Source organism: Vidua chalybeata, chromosome 1 (assembly GCF_026979565.1).
Source record: "Vidua chalybeata isolate OUT-0048 chromosome 1, bVidCha1 merged haplotype, whole genome shotgun sequence".
In the NCBI taxonomy this organism is placed as follows: Eukaryota; Metazoa; Chordata; class Aves; order Passeriformes; family Viduidae; genus Vidua; species Vidua chalybeata.
In genome coordinates, this window is record NC_071530.1 from 28,872,246 (window position 1) to 28,895,474 (window position 23,229).

A 23,229-nucleotide genomic window follows, 5' to 3' on the forward strand; every position below is an offset into this window, starting at 1 on the left:
GTAGTTCTGCTGATCTCCTGATTAATCTTGTTGTGCTAAGAATACACCAATCATTTTCATTTCTTAGCCACTCTTACTTCAATAGGAGATCCATTTGCTTATATACTCATACAATTTTTTTTTGCAGTTTGGATTTTGATGTCAACAACAGTGATTGCAAAATAGCTGCATAATACATCACACTGAACAACTGTGAGCCTAAGCTGAGGTCTAATTATACATGTCTGACTTGTAGTCTCTTTAGGCATACTCACCACACCTAAAGACCAGTACAACCATCTGCATGACAAGAGGACTGTGTCACAATAGGCAACTGAGTTTTTCAGCAGAAGAAAACAAACCAAGGACACAAGGAGCCGGTTTCCTTTTGACAGTGTAAATTCCAGTTGCTTAAGGGCCTTTGATAGGGTAATTCTAGAGCCTCTTTGCTACCAGAGTAATCATACCTAATAAATGCATTAGAATGTGGGCATTCTTGGATTCATTTTCCACTCTGTTAAACCAACACAAAGAAAGACTGTAATTTGCCCAAGCAGTCACTAATTTAGCAAAGGCAGGAACGAATCCTCCAAGTTCTAATTCTCATTTTAGGAGCAGTTAAGGAGGTTGCAATTTTCCCCATCAATTGAAAATATACTCTGTTACACTTCTTCCAAGCAGAAGTTTATAACTACATATAACTAGTGCATTATGGACTGCCCTAGAAAGACACATAGCTTGACTGTATATGCCACAAAGAGGTAGCCACTAATGCTTCCTAAACTGAAGGAGAATTCAAAACATATGAAGTATATAAGGATAGAAAACAAAAGAAAGCATAACAAAAAGACAAAAGGAATTCACCCTAGATCTATTGGTCAAGAAAACAAATTGAGGATTATTAATGACTGTCAATGCCTGAGTAAAAATCTTGTCAAAAGCTAAATTGATCCACAATACAAAGCTGACAATTTGTCTGAAAAAAAAAATCTTTTCCATAAATGCTGATTTAATACTCCATATATTATTTCAACAAAAAGTAGATTTAGATATATTTACGTAAGGAACTGCATTGAAACTAACAACTGAATCATAATGCATCACTTAAAGATGCAGCATCCCTGAATTATGGATTGGGATTGCTTTGCATATTCCTAATTTTAGAGCTAACAACCCTTCCAGTTTTTATTGTCGCCTTGTTATTTCCATTTTTCCTTCACGATGTTATGGTGACTAAAAAATATGTGACTAGAAAATTGTAGCCTTTCATATTTCAATCCCCTGACTTTCCCTGGGGAAGCAGATTACTGCATCATAATACTGATATCGTCTATTTAATGCTGTGGGCTTCATTCAACTTCAAAGCAAAGATATTAAAGGCTCGTTTTCCACTACAAGGCAGGTGTATTTTTATTAGCTCTTTCTCGAAATTGCTATGACTTCACTTGTGGATACCCCGCCAACAGCCATTATTGAAAGCTGGACTATAATTGCTACGGAACATGCAACGTCTGAAGCACTAAACCAGTGTTACTGCAATCCTCCAACGATTGACTGAAACCAAGTGTTACATCATTAAAGCTGAATTACAACACACCCATGGCGTGTTTTCCATGTGTGCTATTTTAAACAATAGTAGAGAAAAACCTGGCTATAAATTCACAGATCCCCAATTTGTTCAAAATCCATGAACAATGAGGGCTGTCTGACAGGATCTGTTGGCTCTATTTTAGTCAGAAACATCATGCACCAAAATTAAATGTCTGTTTGGTTTTTATTGGAGATGGAAATGCTAGCTTTAGTTATAAATTTAAACAACCTGTCACAAGGGGAGACTCCACATTTATATAGTTTAGGAAAGTTTAGCAATTGTAATTGCTCCAGGAAAGACAAATAAACTAATGGAAACTATTCTATTTTTAATTGGCTTTGCATCAGAAAAAAAAAAAAAAAAAAAAAAAAAAAAAAAAAAAAAAAGCTAATGGGATTATGGTATAGCTTTCATCTGGTTTGAACAGTGCTTTTTGCTTTGGTAGACAGTCTGTGCACTAGTACTTTCCAATGCTTAATTTTCATGCAGAAATTAATTGAAAAGTACAGTGATCACAGCTTCTAAGTTAGGAGAAGATGCCACTGAGAAGTGGCAACAAAATACAATCAGTATTCCAGAAAAATGTTTAGCTCAATTCTGCACTGTTCACCCTGATGTTGTCCAAGTGGAAATATTTTGCCGTCACCTTGGTATGCAGAGACTATTATAGCTGAAGCAAATCCTTCAATTTTTCTACTCAGCTTCAGAATTTTTACTGTGCTCAGATTCCAGTGGAAAATATTTGATCACTCATATGCTTGGACAGAAATTTGTCACCTGGAATAGAAATCAGGATAAACCTGCCAGCATCCTTATGCAGACAGGCTCTGCAAATATATACTAGGCAAGGTCTCTGCCAAAGAACTTGTGTCTGGCCAATACCGCCCTTCAAGTAGTCTCTGAATGCCAGTTGCCAATAAAGATTCATTATACCACATATAGTTAAATATTATTTTAGCTTTTGCATCTACAGTTTTAAACTTACACAGTAGCAATTCATTTGCTCTCCACATACTACCTGTCTGAAAGTTTCTGTGCAGTAGCCAATCACAACATTCACACCTCTCACTAGCACCTAAACAATATATGTCTTTTACTTAAAATAGATCAGTCAGATGTAAACATTTCCAAGTTATGTATTTCACTCACACACAAAGTATGTACTACAGCTCTTTTAAATAGCAGTATCAAATGCAAAACTTCACAGTAGATGTTATAATTATCTAAGACTTTCCCCACTGCACTGCTTTTCAAGAAGCTAATAATTTCTTATGGGTTCTAGAAGCTATTTAAACGTACGTCAATCTGTAATGTCTTCTATTCCTGAAAATGCATGCATATATTAAATTTAAAAAATTAAAGAAAAAAGTAGTAGCAATCATAATGAAAAAAATCATAGTGAAACTTCAGAGCCATTCCCTCAGGTGTGGTAGATCATCCAGAAGAGTCCCAAGTCATGCAGAGTGTTAAAGTTGTTAAAAAATTAAAATATTTTCAAAGGGAGCGTGTACCACTTTTACCATAAATACTTCACTATACATCTTCATTCTCTCTGTTTTAGAAAAAGCTCAACAACTCAGATTATCTCATTCAGGATGCTATTTACTTGTTTAAAATGGCACCAAACTTGCTGTTATGAGACTTCTCAAACATTTGTGCTGATATGTTTTTAACTCATTTTACTCATGTTTTCACCTATTAGAACTATATGAGAACATTTCAGTGAATAGATATTAACTTTTGATTCTTAGAAATAAGTGATAGCAACACTATTTATTGTAATAATAATAATGATCATCTTTTTTCCATATTTTTTCTTTACCTGATAAACCATGTTGCTTTCTCTTTTCTTTCCTTTCATTGTATTAAATCCATTTACACAACTTCATCACTCTATTTTTCTTCATCTCCCATTCTAGAGTATTCCAGTGTCCTTATGTCTGACTAGCACTTCAGTTATTTGAAGTTCTCTCCTGAAATCTTTACTGTTGTTCATATATTACTTCAGATTTTCTATGGAATTAATTACTTCCTTTTTTTGGATATGTTTTTAAATACTAAGGTGTATTTCAGAGGGCTCTTTTCCATATGAAGACAGCTAATATAGTTTTGCACAGATTAAAGAGAAGAATTTACGTTTTGTCATGCAACAGACAGGACAGTTAATGACAGATATTTGAATCCTATTTAGCATCCTCCTCTTTAATTCTACTGGCTATTGATATGTCATAGACATTATTTACTGATTTTTCAACACTACAGTCCATTTCTGCTCTTGCAGAAGGCATTGGTGGCTGAACAATCATTATGTCACAGATGAATCCTCTCTGACACTAATAAAGTCTGTGGTGCTAGAGCACTCTATTGCTACATATTAAGGGACGTGTTTGGTCCCGGTTTCCAGAAAATTTAACTTTCATGTATTGAAAAAAACAAACAAAAAATAGTTTCACCATCATGAATAAAAGGATAAATATATTCTTCTTTTGTGTATCTGAACAGTTTTCTTTAATTAAATAGATTTCCATAATTTTTGCTTTTATTCAAAAAGATCTATTTGTAGATATTTTATAAATAAAGTTTATTTTAAGCCAATATGAAGGGCTCAGTAACATGAAGTTTTTATGTCATCTTGTATAGCTCAGATACACCATTCTTGTGCAAGCCTTTTCCTTTTTCTGTGCTTCTCTATATATTATTAATCCCAGCACAAAATTGATCATCTCTATGCAGATCCCACTCTTCAAGTCTCATGCCCCTCAACCCACCACAGAAATTCCATCTGTCCCAATATTGTTATCTGTTTGAATGCTAGCTTAGGTTAAATATACTTTAAATTAATCTCCTCTATTTTCAAATAAATCTTCTCTCCTTTTCCCATAATTCTAGATATCATCACTGTTTATATGTCATCTTAAATCCCACCTCTCTTGAGACTCCCCATATCCACATCCACAGATTCTTTTCTAACACATCAGAGATAATTAGTCTTATTCATTCATGGATCTACAATTCTCATCTGGGCCCTTGCTTTCTCATCTCTCCAATACAGCAATCCTCTCTGCCAAAACCTTCACACCTCACCAATGTCCACCCACAGTACTACTGAAACAAATGGGTCTTAGACTGTCCCTTCGGATAAGTGATTACTTCCTATCTATGTTTCCATTAGCTCCCTTTTCAAAAGTGAGGTGATTTTCAACATTTGAAGGATCTTTTCAGCACATCTCTCTCTTCCCTGACCTGCTTCTGGTATCTTTCATTACAAACATGCTCAATTTTTAGACAAATGCTTTCTGATTGGTCGTAATATTTGTCTATTGGTCTAAAATGTATCTATTTTCATCTGCTGCCTTTCATCTCATGCTTACATTGTACATACCTGGAAACAAGACTATTGCTTTGTTGTGGGACTTGACAGCAACTTGTTAGAATGCCTGGATGTCAACTAGTTTGACTTCAGAGTTAATAAAGGAAATATTTATTCTTAAGTATCACATTGCAAGCAGAAAATGTAGTGATGAAATGCTTTGCTACTTGCAGACCAGCATCTCATTACTACATTAAAATCCTGATTTACTTCTGTAGAGCCAATGGACAGTATGATGCTTCAGGACCTCCTTAATACAGGAAAGATCAAAACCACACAAATGTTTTAAATGAGATTCCTAAAGCACTACCTAAACAATTGAAAAGTATTTTCTTCTCTAAATATCATGAATCAGAAGTAATAAAAAATTTGATATTTGGAAAGCATTTTTTAAACCACATTGGTCAGAAGAACATCTTGGAGGTATTTCTCTTTGCATGTAATAACACATGTAAGGTAAATAAATTGTTTTCCCTGCTGGAAAGATTTGTTTACACTGACGACTCCACAGTTTTATCAATTATCTTATCAGATAGTAAATTAAACTATAAAAGCAAGTCACCAAGCTACCAAATCTCATCTATTAACAACGCAATCTATTCTCCTGGTTAGCAACATACTTCAAAGTGCATATTCAACCTGAATTTTTCAATTTTTAGCTCCCATTAAAATAAAACAATGAGGTGTTTCATGTGTTTCATGTAATGCTAAGTGTTATTTTTAAATTAAGCAGTAAGGAAATGCTGGAGCTCCAGAGAGCTGGCATTACTTAAAAATGACTGTACATGAATAGTTACACATGCATAATTATATAATTGCACTTGATGGCAGCAATAGCACATAGAGAAGACTATTAATAGTATGTAAAATCTGCAGCAATCTCGTGAGGACAAATATCCTCCAGAAGTATGAAAAGGTGGCTCTTGGTACAGAATATATTTTAGTTTTACCTTTCAGTATGACAGTTACCATGAAAGAAAGGATCAAAGGCAAATGGCACAGCTGGCAGCTTGAGAATAATTTAAGAGGTGTACTGGCAATAGCTTTTTGGTTTCAGTGAGATGGACTGCATTAGCTGTAATAGGGAAATGATGCTGGAAAACAGTCATACAGCATTCTTGCCTGGCATTAATACAACATTAGCTGAACCTGCAATTTTGACAACTTCATAAAAATTCAACAAAAAAAACTTATGCTAATGAATATTAACAATAGCAATGTCTCCTCTGTAATTCAGGACAGAAAATCCAACACCACATTTAGGCTTAAATCACTGATTCTGCAACTCATTACCACTGTGCAAATAAGGTTAGCATGTGCCTGTTAGTATCTGACCATGATTTCATGAGCTTGTCACCAAATTTCAAAGAGATAATCTGCCTGCAAGGACTTGTCTAAAGACTTTAGAAATCAGGGCATCTGGGCTGGAAAGGTGTCAGATAAGATAATTAATAATTGCAGATAACGCTATACAAATCCAAGGTTCTTCTCTCATTTCCCACTCTCTTTGCAAAATATGAATTCTACAGTATTGTAGGGGTGGTTTCACATAAGCAACTTCTAATCATTCAGGTCCTTAACAAATGAAGTAATAACAGAGTTTGGGAGAATGCACAGATCCTTCCTGCTTTCCATCTTTACCCTCTCTCCCACACCATTACTGGTACCCTTTGGAACAGGTGTGCCCTGCGTGGTCTGGGGAGGGTCTGTGCCTGCCCATCCCTCATGCCATTTCCTTTCCATTTAATTAACTTTAATCTGTCCATTTGACAATATACTTGATTGGCATGAATTTTTCATGTCCTTCTCCCCAAGGACCACACTTTGGACTAAAGGCGGAACTCCTGCTTTTCTGAGTTGTCCTTCAAACAGGTAGTCATTCAGCAGAATTTTGTAGGGTATCAACCCTAGCTTGTTTCTTAGCAATTAAGCTAACAACACGGTTCCCTTTCAACAACAGTTTTCCAAAGAATATTTACATTCCAAAAACTCTGTCTAAGCCAAGAGACAAACATTTGTCCACACATGTACAGTTCTGAAAAGCAGAATGTCTCCTGCCGAATCTATTATGAGTTCTCTGAAATTGCTGGCATATATGCCCATGTATGCTTCTGTGTAGAGTTTGGATTACTGCACAAAGAAAATAAAATTATGAAGATCATGCAATTTAGTCTCCAAAAAGATCAAAATAAAGCAGTAGAGGATTCAAAATAGCTAGTCAGGCAGATTTTATTTGGACTGTCTAGGAAAAGTGGATCAGTTTTGCCTGCACGCTGCTTTTGCAGCTATTATTCTTGTTACTTTTGCAATCTGATGCTTTTGATTTTTATTTGATGCTAATAAGTTGTGAAAGCCAGAGAGCTTGCAAAGCCAAAAAAATAAACCTAGATCCACTAAAGAACCTGTTTCCTCCTTCTTAACTCTCCACTAATCAGGAGTTCACTGGAAAGAGCAGATTTGATTCATTTAGTGGACTGAGACTTTTTACAAGAACTTGGTAGAAATTAGCTATTATTTAGAAGGTCATAAACAGTCCAGTAAGAGTCCTGAAAACATCAAATTATGATCACAACAATTTATTTTAAAATTATGGCTATATAACAATATTGGTTCTATCACTATTCTTAATCAGAGTACTCTAGAATTCTTTATGTGTTTCAAGTGAGCTACCCTTGAGTAATGTAACGAAAAAAATCAGTGTGAAAAAGCTGACCTGAATCCAAGGCACTAATGTTCTACCAATACCCAGGACTGTGCTAAAACTAGAGAGTGTTTGCTTTTTCAAATATCCAGTTTCCCTATGTCAATGAAAAGCTTCTTACGTTCAACAGCAAGATCCTCAGATAGTCTCTTAGACGAAACACCCACTTCTCTCTCTGCTCTTAGAAGTAGAGATGGAACTACCGAAACAAATAATTTTTTTCTTGAAATGTGTTATTTCAAGATTAATGAACTCACAGCAAGTTGAAGACTTTTGATTTTATTTTAAACCAACAAGTTTGAGTGAGATGCTTTTGTTTCAGGCAATAATTTGCTCTGCTATTTGACTGTTGTTATTTTTTAGCAGTGGGGTAAAAAAAAACCAAAAAACAAAGTGAAATAAAAATGTATCAACCCAGGTAAGATGAAACATTCTAAGTACCCACCTCAAACCTCCCACCTGTTTGTGTTTATCTTAACATTTTGTAAAAAAAGGGATTTCCAATTTTTAGGTACCTCAAAATATTTTATAGGTTTTATTTTAATTTTATTTGGTTAGAGAACTAGAAAACGTTTCCCTAATCCTCTCCATTTTCCTCTACTATCTTTTCATTTCTCATACATAGGAAAAAAAAAAAAGCAAAAGTAATAAAAGAGAAGGAGTAAAGAGTTCTGTATCCTTTTATTTAGAAAAGTCTCAACTTTTTTTCAGCACTTGTTAAAACATATCAAAGCATGTGCCATGGTTTTTTATTGAACTGTACATTTTAGACTGCTATCCAGAAGGCACGGCAAGAGCTTCTAGCAAGAAAACAAGAAGAGCTTCTAGCAAGAAGCTTCTAGCAAGAAGCTCTTCTCAGTTGTTGGTATCTTGGTAACACATTTTTAGGTCCAATTCACAAGTCTGACAGATGAATTCTTACTTTTTGCGTGTTTTATGGTCTGAGAATGTAGTTCAATAAGACTCAGATATTCCAGGAGCTAATTACCATCTATGCACATAGTATGGAAAGATACATATTTGGAATAGATTCACTTTAGGGTAACACTTTCATCAGAAGCAAAGACAGCCCAAAAAGATGTTAGAATCATACTCCTGAACACTTCTCATCCTATGCTGGAATGTTCTTAGCTGAAAATGACAAAGAACTTTAAAAGATATGCATACATAAACCCCCAACTTTTCTAAATAAGGCAACTGTTTCACTAATAGGTTTCATTTCTAAGCTAGGAAAAAAAATTGACCAGGAATTCAGCCACAATGATGGCAACTCTACTCACTGCTTACACAGCAAGCAGAAGCAGGACAGGCCCTTTTATGTATGTGCAATGACAGGTATCTTCTCTAAGGGGTTACAAACTAACTAGGTTGGTCTCAAAAGGAAGTGGAAAGAGCTATGAAGTAGGTATGAAACAATGCAGTTAATGGCCAGACTCTGCCTCTTAGCATCCTGCTTCACTACCACTTTAGCTGTTTCCTAGTATGTATCTGACTGTGGTATTCTGTTATTTTACAATTTGTTCTTCTGTAGTAAGCTTTAATATTCCTTGTTATAAGTTTGGAATTTTTCATTCTATTTACCACATTTGGCTTCCCTAATGGTTCAGTCCTGAGTTGTTTACCAGTTTTCCCTGCCAAAATGTATGTCAATCCACATGTCAATCCACCTGTATACCTCCCTTGTTCCCTTGTCTTATCCCTGCCTGTCAAAGACAGCACACTCCTTTGGTTCTAGAATGTTCCCTGTCTTTCATCCCTTCCTCAGGGCAGAATTGGGTTGTAAGGTTTGGTCCTTCCCCATGTTGGCTTCTATTGGGGAGCCCTTACCCTGCACCCCTCCCCTAATGCCCTCCTATTGGTCAAAGGTTGTGTCCTCCCCGTGTTCCCTCTACCCTATAAAAGTAGCCCCTTCAGGTTCAGATTTGTCACTTGCTCTGCTCCAACTTCGACATTGAACATTTGGAGATTCAGACAAGTGTCCTTCCCTTATTCCTTTGCCTCAGTTTCCTCATGCTCTGTGCCTCTGCTGTGCTACCCACGCCACAGCAATCACCGCCACCCGCAACAGTCTCGGCAGAGACTCGGGGGCGGCCACGCGCGTGTCTGCCCTGCGGCCACAAGTGGGACAGCGACCAGCGAGCCTCCATCCCGTGGCCGCTAAGAGCCAGGCGCATCTGACCACTCCTTATAAGCAAACTACATGAGGCCAAAAAAAGGAGAAATTAATAGATCTAGAGAGTTATAGTCATATGCAGATGTGTAATGAATTCAGGTAATAGCTAAAGACAAAATATAGCATCCCTTTCTCCATAAAACAAAATCTAGAATGTTCAAACTAAAACCAGGCATCTTCAACTGTATTAGCTTCCAATCAGCAAAATAAACAACCTATTCAAACATTTCATGGTTTCCACATGAAGATAAACCAAACAAATTCTGTCAGGACAGATGTGATCACTCCCAGACTCTATAGAGGGTTGCTGTATTATTTTGCCTTGGTTTCAAGTGATAACTAGAGCTTTATATTTACTTTTTTCTCATAACACCTATTTCCAACTTTTAAACATACAAAGTGTTTTGTATGTTCTGCATTTGGTAATCAGTTGTTAAACACAGCATTTGCTAATCTTCTTTCATCAGGCAATTTTTATTTGGCATTGGCAGGAGAAGGAAATTTTAAAACATTCTCTTTGTGCTGCGCAATACCCAAATATAAAATCAAGTATAGCATTTTCGCTTTCTCTATATTCTTCTCATAGAAAACAGAACTTCTACAGGGGAATGATATAACAAGACAGTAATAAAGGAAATAAATCACAACACATATAATGGCTTGATTTTATCTTACTGATCTATTGCCCACTTTAGACAAAAGGCACTAGCTGGTTAGAATTTAGCATGCAATTGCCCAGATGTCATGAACTAGTTTTCAGTCTGTAGTTATTTCAGGTGCTACTAATAGGAAAACAGAGGCTTAACTTTTACTGTGCTTTTCTTCCTTTGTTGCTCACAAGAATCTGAAAAAAACAGACTGAGCAGAAGATAGCATGATTTTTTAAAAGTACTAAAACATCTTATAAAACATTTTGAATTAATTTCTGCTTTCCTACACAAATATATTGATTAAGATTTCCAATGGGCTAAATTAAAGTCCAAATCTGTGAGTCCTACAAAGACATTCTGTTGCAGAAATGTTAAGTTTTCATAGCTGCTCACTGTTACAGAAGTGGGAAGAGACATTTATAGGAAGAAGAGTCTGCTACCATTTCTGTTGCAAGATGCAAATATTGAGCAACCCTGGACTGCATGTATTTTCAATATTTGGGGTTTCTCTATTTAAAGTGTAGGAGATAGAAATATCCAAAATATTTTAAATACTAGGTTGGCTCTTTGTGCCAAACCCAGCTCTTTTCCACATCAGAAACAGTTTGTTTCTCTACAGCTTTTATCTCTTAAAAGTTAATTCAATCCCTCTGCCTATCATGTCTGAAGACAAAATTCAAACTAAGTAATTTGTATTTGTGGTCTTGGGAACACAGATACCACTCTTCTCTCTTTAGGATAATTCCTGTAACCTGCCTGTTACAATAGCTTTGGAGGTAAGCTATCTAGTTTTGGAAAACAGTCTACTAATTTTGAGTATCAGGCTGTGCTGACAAGCACATACATGTGGGTGAGCTTGATGGGCTGAAGACAGCCCAGAGAAAACACACACTGGCCATGCACAGTGATGCTGGAAGGCTCTCCACTCAGGGGTGTTCTTCATGGCTGGGAGATCCCTTCTGCATTCCTCAGACTGCATCTTCTGCTTCTCTGCACATGACTTGCTTGGAAGGGGAATCTCCGTAAGTAAGCCAATGTTGTTCACCTAGGACATACAAATTGCCCATCTTACCCTGCCTTTGACTCTTAGACATTGCACTGTACTTTTCATGACATCTTTAAATCAACTTTGAATGTAAAATTTATGAGAGTGTAAAGTGATCAATAAGCAACAGCTCTGTCAAGGAGGAAACATGACTTCCACATCTGTGGAAATACGGGGTATGAAACATGAAATGCATTTATGCATTAACAAAAAAAAAAAACAAAAAACCCCAAAAAAATACTCCAGTACTGCAACTGCAGTTACACAGACAAGTATCTACCCATGTGGAATATGTCAGCTGTCACTAGGGACTGATATCAGTGAAGCGATTTGCTAGTATGGAGATCTCTATCATTACCCATGTGTTATTATGATATAGAAAAGAATGCAGTTTGACATGGTTTGTAGCATTACTGTTGTATAGAAAAATTTTGCTTTGACTTACAAACCAAATCACATCAGTAACAAGATGTGTGAAATACTAGAGCTTCATTTTTGCAGACATCCTCAGATATACAACTGAACATTAATAATCTCATTGGCATGGCTGTTACCTTTAAAATGCAAATACTGCATACAGCTACATGCCAATCACTGACTGCTTTGGGATAAGAAGGGTTAGAAAATAAACTTTATATCTATGATTGGAAGTGTTGACAAAAGAAAAAACAAAATTTCAGTCAGTATATGCGAACATGTATTTTCTATGTTCAGAGTACTACTACCTTTGCTTTATCTTTGACTGCATGCTTCTGATTTCTATTAAGTATGACTACCTCCTTGTCTTGTCAAACAATTAAAGTGACAAAAGTAATAGCAGATGCTTCTTTCATAGGTAAAAATACAGCAAGCAGACAACAGCTTGCATTTTTTATGGCTGCTCTATACAGCCTAGTAATTGCAAGGTAATTGAAAAGATCCTGATAATAAACTGCCAGTTTACTTTTTTTCCAGACAAAATAAATATATAACCCAATTCAGGCTTCATTTTAAAACAACACATTAGATGGTTTCCAACTTGTCTTGATTTTTGTTTTATTTTATGATTGTAAATAAACCCTGGAAAATTCCTTCCCAGATTTTACCACCTGAAACTGCAGCTGTTGGCTGACACTATCAAAGCCTCGCAATTCTGAACTCACGTGCAAATCTCATCAAGCGCAGACACTTCTAATTGATTCCAGAAGTTTTTCTTTTCCTAAGATCAGCGGGCAGAGGAAGAATAATGAGCAGCTTTTAAGCAGAGGGGGAAGGGTGTTGAGCTCAGGGAGTGGAGATTTTAAAAGCTCCAGCTCAACTGCTCTGCCAGAAATGCAGAGCAATTTTACGGTCAATTGGCCAGAGCATCTGGAACTATACATCATAGTCCTTAGTTGATGGTGGTGAAGCCGACTTTCAAACTGGCTAAGTCTAAAATCAGTAATGACTCTGCTGTCACACCTAAGTGGAAACTAACTTAATCTACTGCCAGATTTTACTGTGACTTTTTCTAAGGGACATTATTCCCCTTAGGGCAGTTGTCAAGAATATTAGAAGTCCAGTCCCTGAGATACACTGCATGGCATAGCGAACTTTTCTGAATGAAGCTAACATAGAAAAAAACTATTACAACGCATGTTTGTTTAATTCCATGTGTGTTGACAAGGCTTTTTATCATAGGCAGCAGAGTCTCCTTCCATCCCCAGTTTCATTTCTAAAATACATTTGAAATACACCAGCCAATCTAGTTATAGCACAGAGACTGCATAAATGCTGAGGTCATAAATCATAGCACAGGGCATGGAGCTTTCACCTTAATGGAAACCAAATATGGGATATACGGCTCTTTGAAATGTGGCACAGATGATCTTAACGAGGGACCAAGAAAAAATGCTACAGAGCAGAAAACTATCGCTGATGTGGAAATAAGTTCTTATGAGTAAATGTTTGTTTTATGTCTGTACTCGTAAGTCAGTCTTCCAACACTGGTAAATTATACTAAGAAACAAGTGAGGTAACAGCTACTCTTTGTATGATGAAAGGAAAAATAAGTAGTATGATAATATATCACATTAAGAGGGACTTCTGTGGAACACATGATACAGTGTAAATCAGTTGTTTAATAAAGAAATATTTTATATTTTATCCAGACCAATTAGATTCTGTGCCACAAGAAATACCAGAATTGCATCAAAGATCAGAGAAGCAGTCCATTTGGTACAGAATACTGTCTTCAAAAGTTTTTGGAACAGCTGCATCTACCAAATACTCTGGAGGAGTAAATAAGCTATTTGACCACAATAAAGCTCATTTCTACCTTCATTAGTTAAGGGTTGAATTACACCCTGCAGCACAAGATTCTGTATATCTTCCAAAGCTGGTTATATTTCTAATGTACCACATGCCCACACAGAAAACAAGTTATTAATTTAAAACATCACACATATATAAAACCTCCCTTTTCCACTCTTTTCCACCATGAAAGTTGTCTTTTTTTGTCCTTTCTACCTGTAAATTAATATATGCCAGCCAATGTGGCATAGCCAGGCAGTTCATTAAGTTGCAATGCAGAAGTCAGGATGAAAAGATTAACTCTTAGATACAATGCCTTAGCTGCAACAAAGATAAAAGATAAACACATCAAGACAGACATCTATTTCCTCTTCCCTCTTCCTCACTCCTAGCCTCTTAGTTTAAGAGTCTGAGTTGCAGCTAATATGAGAGTTGGTGAAAATATTTAAAACAAGAGTTCCAACAACATGTCAATGGCTCTCATTTCTACTTGCTCCTCATTAGTACTACTGTCAAATAACAGCCAGTGTTCGACCAAATTCAGCTCATGGAATATGCTGGCTGATGCCAAACCAGAGCAGTTGGATGGAAACACTTTAAAGAGGTGGACCATCATCACAGATTTATTTTTACATATCGTGCCTGCTGAACCATCACATAACTGAACACACAAGCAATGTTTTCTGCTACCTCCAGGTGGTTAGAAGGCTCCAGGCCCAGTCTGACAGAAAATGATTTGGCTTTAGTAATACACACAATCATCACATTATGCAGGCATGAAGTAATCAGCCTAAAGAAAGCTAACTAGTATAGGATGTGGCAGTACAGATTCTCAAAAGAAACACGCCAGCTCTTCAAACCAGTCAAATATATTCCCTGTCACCAAAGGTTTTATTGACCTACACCCAAGAAATAATTTTCTTAAGATATAAGAATTTCCTCATATATCACCACTTTTTTCTTAAATAAACAAATAACACATGAAACCTCAAACAAAGAAATAACAACAAAAAAATTCATTCCCTCCTTCCTCCACATTCACCTAATCATCCATATGAAATATATACGGGAAAAGGAACAGAAAATGCATGCGGAGGAATGTACACTGTTCCACCTCCTGTGGTCACTTTTGTAGTGATGATAGCTTCAAATTATTTTCTTGGAGAAGAAAAGGACACTGGGAGAGATCCCCATGAGTATAACATAGAATGAATTCAAATACAATAGCAGAGAGGAAAATGTATTCAAATGATCAGAAAAATAACATAATTTTCATAAGGAACCAAATCTGGTAACACATGACTTCAAAATATTGATGGCACCAATGCTATTTTTACTTGACTGCAGACACAGAAAACAACATACTAAGACTGCAGCTTCAGCAAAAGCAGAAGCCTTTCCTTTTTCTTACACACCTACAACATAATTTTGCTTTCTCCTTCCCTGAGCCTTAGCATTAAGAAACTTTCTTGTTCCACAGCAAGTTGCATCACTTATCTGAAAAAAATCTTTGTCTGGCTAAGTCAGCCCAGCTGGCAAAGCCAGTTAGCAGGGCAGCAAGGAGGGTAAGAGAAGGGAGCCAGAGGGCAGGACTGCTCCTTCTACTCAGATTGCCATCTTCAGCTGCTTTTTTCATGCCCATCTGAGCTAATCTAATGGCAAAGTGGGAAAGGCTTGCTCTTTGTTTCCCCTGCTCTTCTCCCTTCTCTAACTGAACCCCTAGTCTTCTCTCATTTCTTCTTTATTTCCCATTTAGTTTCCCCCCAAAAGGTGTTCTTCCAATGCAGTAATTCTGGTAATTGTCAAGTCTTCTTATGAGCTAAACACAATCGTTTTCAGTTTAAAGCACCTACTTTTGGCAGTTAGAATACCCTTCAAATAGTATTGCAAGGATATGTTCCTTAGGAATCTTTACTGGTTCTAAAGTAGCCTTGAGAAATAGGAACATAAGAAACATAGTAGCAGAAAATCCCCCACACATATGGAAAACAGTAACATACTTTCACTAATTATTGAACATGCTACTGGTAAAATCAGTCTTGCAATTTGCTGCAATGTGCACCATTAACTTAGAAATACTGAGAAAGAATTGTTTGTTAGATTCTTGAAACACTTCTTTATCCTTAAGAAATTATGCGCTTGAAGGCTTAATTTATAGAAAAAGTCAACACAAACTCTTTCACGTGATGTTGTGCTTTCATTCTTGAACACTGGATTACTAAATAATTGTTAATTTGGTAACACATAAGGATGAAGATGTAAAAAGGATATTTTTAAGCTTATTACAGGTTATTATTAGAAGAAATATTAGATTAAAAAGATCAAAGCTAAATCTAGGTGCATGTTAAAGACAGGATATTTAGATGAAGAAAACAAAATGATTAAATAAATGTTTTAATTCACACCTCTTAAAATTTTTAAGAGAATGTGAAAGTGAAACAGAGAAAAGGAAGTTGGAAATCAAGCAGATTACCTATGTTACTATGTTATGAAGTATAAACAACTTGGAATGATGAACAGAAACATTTTTTAGGATAAATTTTATACTTCTGGGAAAACCATCTGCTTATATATTTCTTATACTTTCTGGTACTGCTGTTTCAAAATAATCACATCAACACTGAGGCAAAACATTACTGTTTGAAGACTTTTCAACATGAACTGACAAATCTCCAGCAATCTCTCAGATTTTTTTTTTTTACATAAATTCCGTTAGACCCATAAGAACATGCCTACCATGCATATAATATATTGGGAGTAAAAGTGGATCATTTATTTTAAAAGTGGGTCATTCATTTTAAAATGGGGAACATTTTGAAGTTCATTACAAATATTCAGACTAAAAAAGGAAAACATTTTTAATTGTGAAGATGGTGAAACACAGGAACAAATTGTCCGGCGAATTGGTAGGTGTGCCTCATCCCTGGAAATTTTCAAGATCAGGTTGATCAAGGCTCAGAGCAACCTGATGTAGTTGAAGATGTCTCTGCTAATTGCAAGGGATTGGACTAGAGGATCTTTATACTTCATACCCAAACTATTCTATTATTCTATGATCACAAAAGCTATTAATATCATGAAATTGTTGATTTGTGATAAAATCTCAAGGGTGGAAATACTGGCATCACTCAGAAACATTATCTATTCTGGTCTGCCCAAGAGCAAATTATTTAAAAGACACCTATTTTTTTCAGTATTTTCAAAGAAAAATTGTGTGCAAGTAGTCCTGTCTCTTGTAAAAAATGGACTACATAGTCAGTGTCAAACATAGGACTAAAAAAAGAACAACAAAAATTGTGTTATGAAGGTATCCCAGATTGAAAGGCAAGATGTATTCCAATTGCCATCTGTACAACAGTTGTCTTCTGTTCAGTGGGCAGTTTTCCTTATCTTTTCCACAACCAATCCTCTCTCAGGGGAGACATCTGCTGTTAATGGCCTATTGAATGTCACTGCATGACTGATAAGAACTATAACATCCCATTGTGAGATGCTCCGCCCAGAGGAAGGAGCCAAGCATTTCTACCTGGATATAATTTTGAGTTTCTGGAACACCAGCATGTCTTTTTCTGCACTGGATTTCCCAGAGGAACAGCTGCCTCTTCTATTGCAGGAAGACTACACCCTTTTTCTACAGAATCACTGTTGCAAGAGAACCTCACCTGCCACTCCAGGAGGACTGCAGACATAATTCCCAACTGGACTGCTGCCAACACCCTGACTAACAGGGTGTCAGGTTGTATTCTGACTCTGTCAGTGTTGTTTTGGTTCACTACATTGTTTATTTTATCTTATCTTTTTATTTTCTTCCTAATAAAGAACTGTTATTCCTGCTCCCATATTTTTGCTTGAGAGCCCCTCTTAATTTCAAATTTATTAATGATTCAGAGGGACGGGGTTTACGTTTTTCCATTTCAGGGGAGGCTCCTGTCTTCCTTAGCAGACACCTGTCTTTCCAAACCAAGACAAAAGGATAAAAGAATAAACAAAAGGAAGAAAGTATAGGAAAGTACAGTAGAGAAGAATTCAAGATGACAATGAAGGATTTCTTTTAATGACATGTAAAGAACAGAGCAAGAACCACTTCATTTTATTTTCTTCTTCATGAAAGAAAAGGAAGCTATAGAATTCCTTATAAACAGTAAGAATAATAATCTAATCTTCTACTCGTTTCTTAGTAAGAGATACTTTTATATATGAATAAAGAACTCAGCAGGGCAGGTACTGAGGGTGTATATAATGACATAATTCTCACAGAGCTCAGTTAGAATACCCAAATAATTCAAGTCTGAAAGCTATGTCTCAAGGGCAAGGTAAACTGTTCCAAAATTCTAGAATTTGTTACTTCAAGCCTTTCTACTGTATTAGGCTACTCAGGAAATTTTACAAATATTTTCCAAATTATATTTAAGTAAATTTCTTAAGATATCTGCTGAATTCTTTCAGCCTCTTATCAAAGGAATTCAAGAACCATTTGATTTATACACCAAAGCTTTGACAATGTAACAAGGGGGGCAGGGGAAAAATTAAACAATTCTCAATTAGTGGCATTTATCTAGCTTTAAATATTGTCCAATAGCTATTGTTTTCCAGAAACAAACAAACAAACAAACAAACAAAAAAACCACCCAAAACCAAACAAACAAAAAAAAACACAAACAAAGAAAAAAAAAAACCAAACCAGAAAACCAGAAAAACCACCCAGATCCAGAGCAGCAGTAGATTTTTATTTTTTTTTTTTCTAATTCCTTTTCCTTTAGAAAACCAGAAGAAATGAGACCACTTCCAACTGGGAAAGACACTAAAAATTTTGCATATGTTTGAAGTCAAAGGAACCATTCTGAACTTGTTTGAGTCTCAGTTCCTACTGTTTTATTTGAATTGTTTTCTGATTTGAAGCCAAAAGAGTAACTTTCTGATGAGGTTCTACTAATCCAGCCACCCTAACCTTGTAGGTTATGAATAATCATTATTTTCTGGTAACAAACAGTAAGTAGGTTACCATTACCAACATTACCAACATAAGTTGGTAATAAGTTGTACCAACATAAGTTGGTAATGTTGTTCAGATAGGAATATTAACAGTCACTATTGTTATTTCATTGTGATAATATTAAAAGAGATATGAAATACCAACCGTACTGGAAGGAAAATAATAAAAAAGCAAAAGGCGCAAACAGGATAACAGTTAATGCTAAGAACACAAAAGTAACCACACGTATCAAACCATAGGTCTATTTAGTCTTGTATCTACTCCTTGTCAATGGCTAAAAGTATGTTTCTGAGGCACAGGATAAATACAGAGCAGAATACTTTATATTTAAGTCTTCCAGCCTCCAAGAATTTTCATATTTCTCTTATGGAAGGGGAATTAAACAATCCAAATTCAGCAATGCATTACTATTATTCACTTCAAAGCATATGGACACAAGTAAATTATTTTTGCAAGAAGTGGTAAATGCAGTCCTTCATGACCATTTTTCCAAGGATAACTGGCATCTCAGTAGTGAACTGGAATAATTTTCTTACAAAATAATCATAAAAAGTGAAAAATAATTAGATAAGAAAAAATAATACTCTATTCAAATAGCATAATGAAAAATAAGAAAGCAAAATGTAAATGTTTCTTTTTTGTAAAAAGATAAAAAATCTAGAATAATCAGCATAGGTGTTTTAAAATAAATATCTTACCTCATATGCATAGCCCAAGAAGGAAAAATGACTCCTAAAGTAGCCAAGTTTGTAAACACCTATGAAGACTAAACAGCGGATGATTTCCAAAATTCCTGCTTTGGACCTAGAAAAGGGAATCAATTCAGATTTACACCCAATCTTTTCTTCTTTGCTAAGTTCAGTGAAAAAGAGAAAATAGAATTAGTTTGTGATGTCCTTCATTTACATCAAGTCATCTTTCTTAAAGTTAAGTTTTTATGGTATATATCTTACATGGACTTACAACCATGAATTTCCTAGTGGTGAGAATACCCATACTTGCAAAATATATTTGAACTAACATGAATGGAGCTGTATATTTAGTTACTGTCCTTTGATCTCAAGAATTACCACAATAAAATTCTGAGAACTGCTAAATAAGTAGTCCAGAATATTTTCCATGGTCTACTTCCATAAATTTTTACTAATGCCTCTTTTTTAACTCCCTAGGTTATTCACATGTCTGGCATGTTAACAAATTTTTACCTATCCTGAATTAAGCTGTTCAGTCCTTAAAAGTGAAAGGTATTCCTCTTAGAAAACATGATGAACAGCAGGTGCAAAGCAGTACTGGCACCCCAGTCTCAAACGAAACTTCTACTCCACATTTCTTCTCTGTTAGGGCAAATAACTTTGCAAGAAAGTGTGGATGCTACTTACTTACCCTTCTTTAGGGCCACAGTGCCCATATGGACTACTTCATAATGTATCTCACTGGCCTGGTGTATTCAAGATTCAATTTCATTTGAAGCCATATTTATTAAGTTTAGTCTCAAGTCTAACACCATCTTTCACATGATTTTGAGCCTACTCTGAGCTACACTGTGTGCTCTTCATATACCGTCACCGCATCTGACACCTATGGCGTGCTACACAGGGCTCGCACAATCTGACCTTGAACAGTCTCAGACAGCTGGCAGGTCCCACTCAGCTGCAACCGTCCCAAAGCCAGAGGAGTGGACCCAAGCACAGAGGAAGACATGAAGAACCCTTCCCAAAACATTTATGCAAGGGATAATACAGATATAGTCACTACCTGCTATGGGAACAATCCTGGATTTAGGTGCCAGCTAGTCATGTGTTATTTTCTAGTCAACAGACAACTATGTGTGGGTCTGGGTGAATATATCCCTTTATTGATATAATTTCTGAGATGTACATATAGTTATAAATAATCCATAATGAAAGAATAAAAAAACCCACATATTTTGTATCTTACTTGTTCTCCATAAGTAGTCCAAAAGATGCCAGGGAGAAAATGATAAAGCCAATTCTCATGAAAACTGTTCCCTGTGACAACATCTGTTAAAAGGCAGACAAAAATTTCATTTAGAGTAATTTTCTGGAGAGAAATTGAATTTTTATGGAACAGTAGCTTGAACTTACTCACTGAGTGAAGGTAGTGTCCCCTTTTAAAAGTAATTTGCTACTTTAAATTTTAGGAAAAAAATCTGCTATGGATAGCACTCATACCTGGAGTAACCACCTTCACAGTTGTTTCCTGAATACTGTATTAATGTTTAAAGTTATCCCCTTCTGTCCCATGTGTTTTTTTTCCCAAAGTTATTTGATTTCCTTTTGATTCTACTCAAAAGGGAAGAAACTTACTTCTAGATAAAAATCCCAGCAGTCCTCTTCTTTAAATTTCATATTATGTTACCAGGTCCTTACAATAGCCATCTTTGAATTCCAATGGATACAAAAGCCAATGTACTGGTGAGAATAACAACTCACATGACATGATCATATTTAAGATGAAACAAAATTAATGTTTTCCCTTCATGAGAACTCGACACTTGGGTCCCAAGTCAGCAAAACCTTTTAGCTCATATCATTAACTTCAATCAGACTTAAAACACTTTTAAACATTAACATGTGCATAAGTATTTAGATGAATCACAGCATGAGCATTTCTGTCCTTAAAATTTACATCAAAATGACATAAACAAAATTTACATCAAAATGACATAAATAAAAACAGAAATTATTTTGATTGTAAAGTTCGAATTTTTAAAATTTATTAAATATTTATTTTGTATTCTATATAGCTGCCTTTGAAAATCAAATATTTACTCGGTTTCCTTTTTTCCCTCCCTGATTTTGTTTCAAATATTAGTTTTGAAAAGCTTTTGGTTTTGGTTTTTTTTTTTTGTTTTGTTTTTTTTTTTAATTAAAAAAAAACTGTTATTTTTTATTAAAAAAAAACCAAACAAAACAAAAGTAGTGGATCTGACTGAGTTACAGAAATCCTTTCTTGCTTCAGCAGCAAAAACGTTTATGAACAGCATCTTGCGCTTCATTTGCAGGCATTGGAAAAATAAAACTCCAGAAATGTCTGCCCTGATTTCCATAAATCCCATTCAGTGACATGCCCAACTTCCTTTGCTCGTGGCCCCAACCCCTCCAAGAGATCTGTGAGCATGGGAGGCCACAGGAGGATACTCTCAAGTGTTACAGCTGTGTGAACTTAGAGTGCCCATGTTTGCAAAACACATCAAACCACACACTCAGTCTGGGCGAGTTTCTGTTGTTTTACTGAAGCATCACAAACACCTACTTAGATATCCTCAACAGTTATTGAACGAAGAAAACTCAACCCCAGCAATGAGCAAACTAAACAGCAGCCTCACCAGTCTACAAGCCAGAACACGGTTCTCAAAAATGACACCTGTCAAGCTATTCTGTTGCACAGATTTGTACCAGGTGAGAATCAAACTTATTACTGCATTCCCACATTACCAATCTGTTCCATTCCTCTTTATGATAAACTTTGCATTGCTAGCAATAGGAGAAATTTGTTTTGAAGTGACAAAATATTTGGACAGACCTTTTTTTAAAAATCAGGCACAGACTCTATTTGAATTTAATTAAATGAGGAGTGTTTTAACTGCTCATCTAGCCATGCTGATTTCAACTTCCACTTCAGCTTCCTGTACAATCTGGCTCATACAAAAATTCAATAAGTGAGCAAAGAAAAATATTATTTGGCACAGGTATAAGGGAACTCACCCATAAATTTCTTAGAAATGCTTTGATAAGCTTTTCAATGATTGTTACTTGTCTAATAAAGGAGTCTTCCAGGGAACAAAGACTGACTTTTCTCCTTAAAGACTGTCCTCAGTTTTAAGTTGAAAAATTGCATCTTCTTTAAAATCTACTTATTCTTGCCAGGTGGGTCTGATTTTTCTTTCCACTGTGATGCACCAGGTCCTACAGACTGCCTGAAAAATACTCCCACAGTGGTAGAGCACTATTTTGAGAAGCAAGGTTTTGTATCTTCCTAGGCAGGAAAGAGAACTAAACATCAAATCCAGATTTCCATCAAGTTAGGGAGTTGCTACATTACAATATATGGCTAAAATCACACTTTGTGGAAAATGAATGAAACTGCAATGGTTTTCATACAAGTGCTAATACTGGACTTGAGGAAGGATTCAACAGTACATGCTATGAATGAGCAAGGGCATCCCTGGTTTCCAGATTTAAAGGGCTGAAAGATTTCAAACTTTTCTGCCTTTCCAGTGATCCCAAGCTGGCTAGCTTGCCCCAGGCATCTGGGTTTCCTTGTGACTCCAGCTGCAGAAAACTGATACCTGCAGGTAAGATAACACTGATTCATTCTATCTGGCTTTAAGTTCACTGAAGTGCCCTAAAACCTAAACTTTTGCTGAAACTTGTGGAGAGAGCACACTGGGAATGTGTGAAAAAGCTAAGCACCTTGGGAATTCCATTTCTTG

At 35.9% G+C, this 23,229-nt stretch overlaps 1 protein-coding gene across 2 annotated transcripts in view; it reads right to left on the reverse strand.

The window, feature by feature from the left end:
- AGMO (alkylglycerol monooxygenase) overlaps positions 1 to 23,229 on the reverse strand; it is a 192,908-nt gene that overhangs the window by 64,319 nt on the left and 105,360 nt on the right. For both annotated transcript variants that reach the window (XR_008434249.1, XM_053960739.1), the window contains exons 11-12: positions 20,712 to 20,794; positions 19,472 to 19,577 (exon numbers count right to left, since the gene is read on the reverse strand). Coding sequence is in view for 1 of the 2 variants with exons in the window: in XM_053960739.1 (XP_053816714.1) it covers positions 19,472 to 19,577; positions 20,712 to 20,794 (189 nt within the window). In the remaining variant the exon portion in view is untranslated. The remainder of the gene's footprint in view (positions 1 to 19,471; positions 19,578 to 20,711; positions 20,795 to 23,229) is intronic.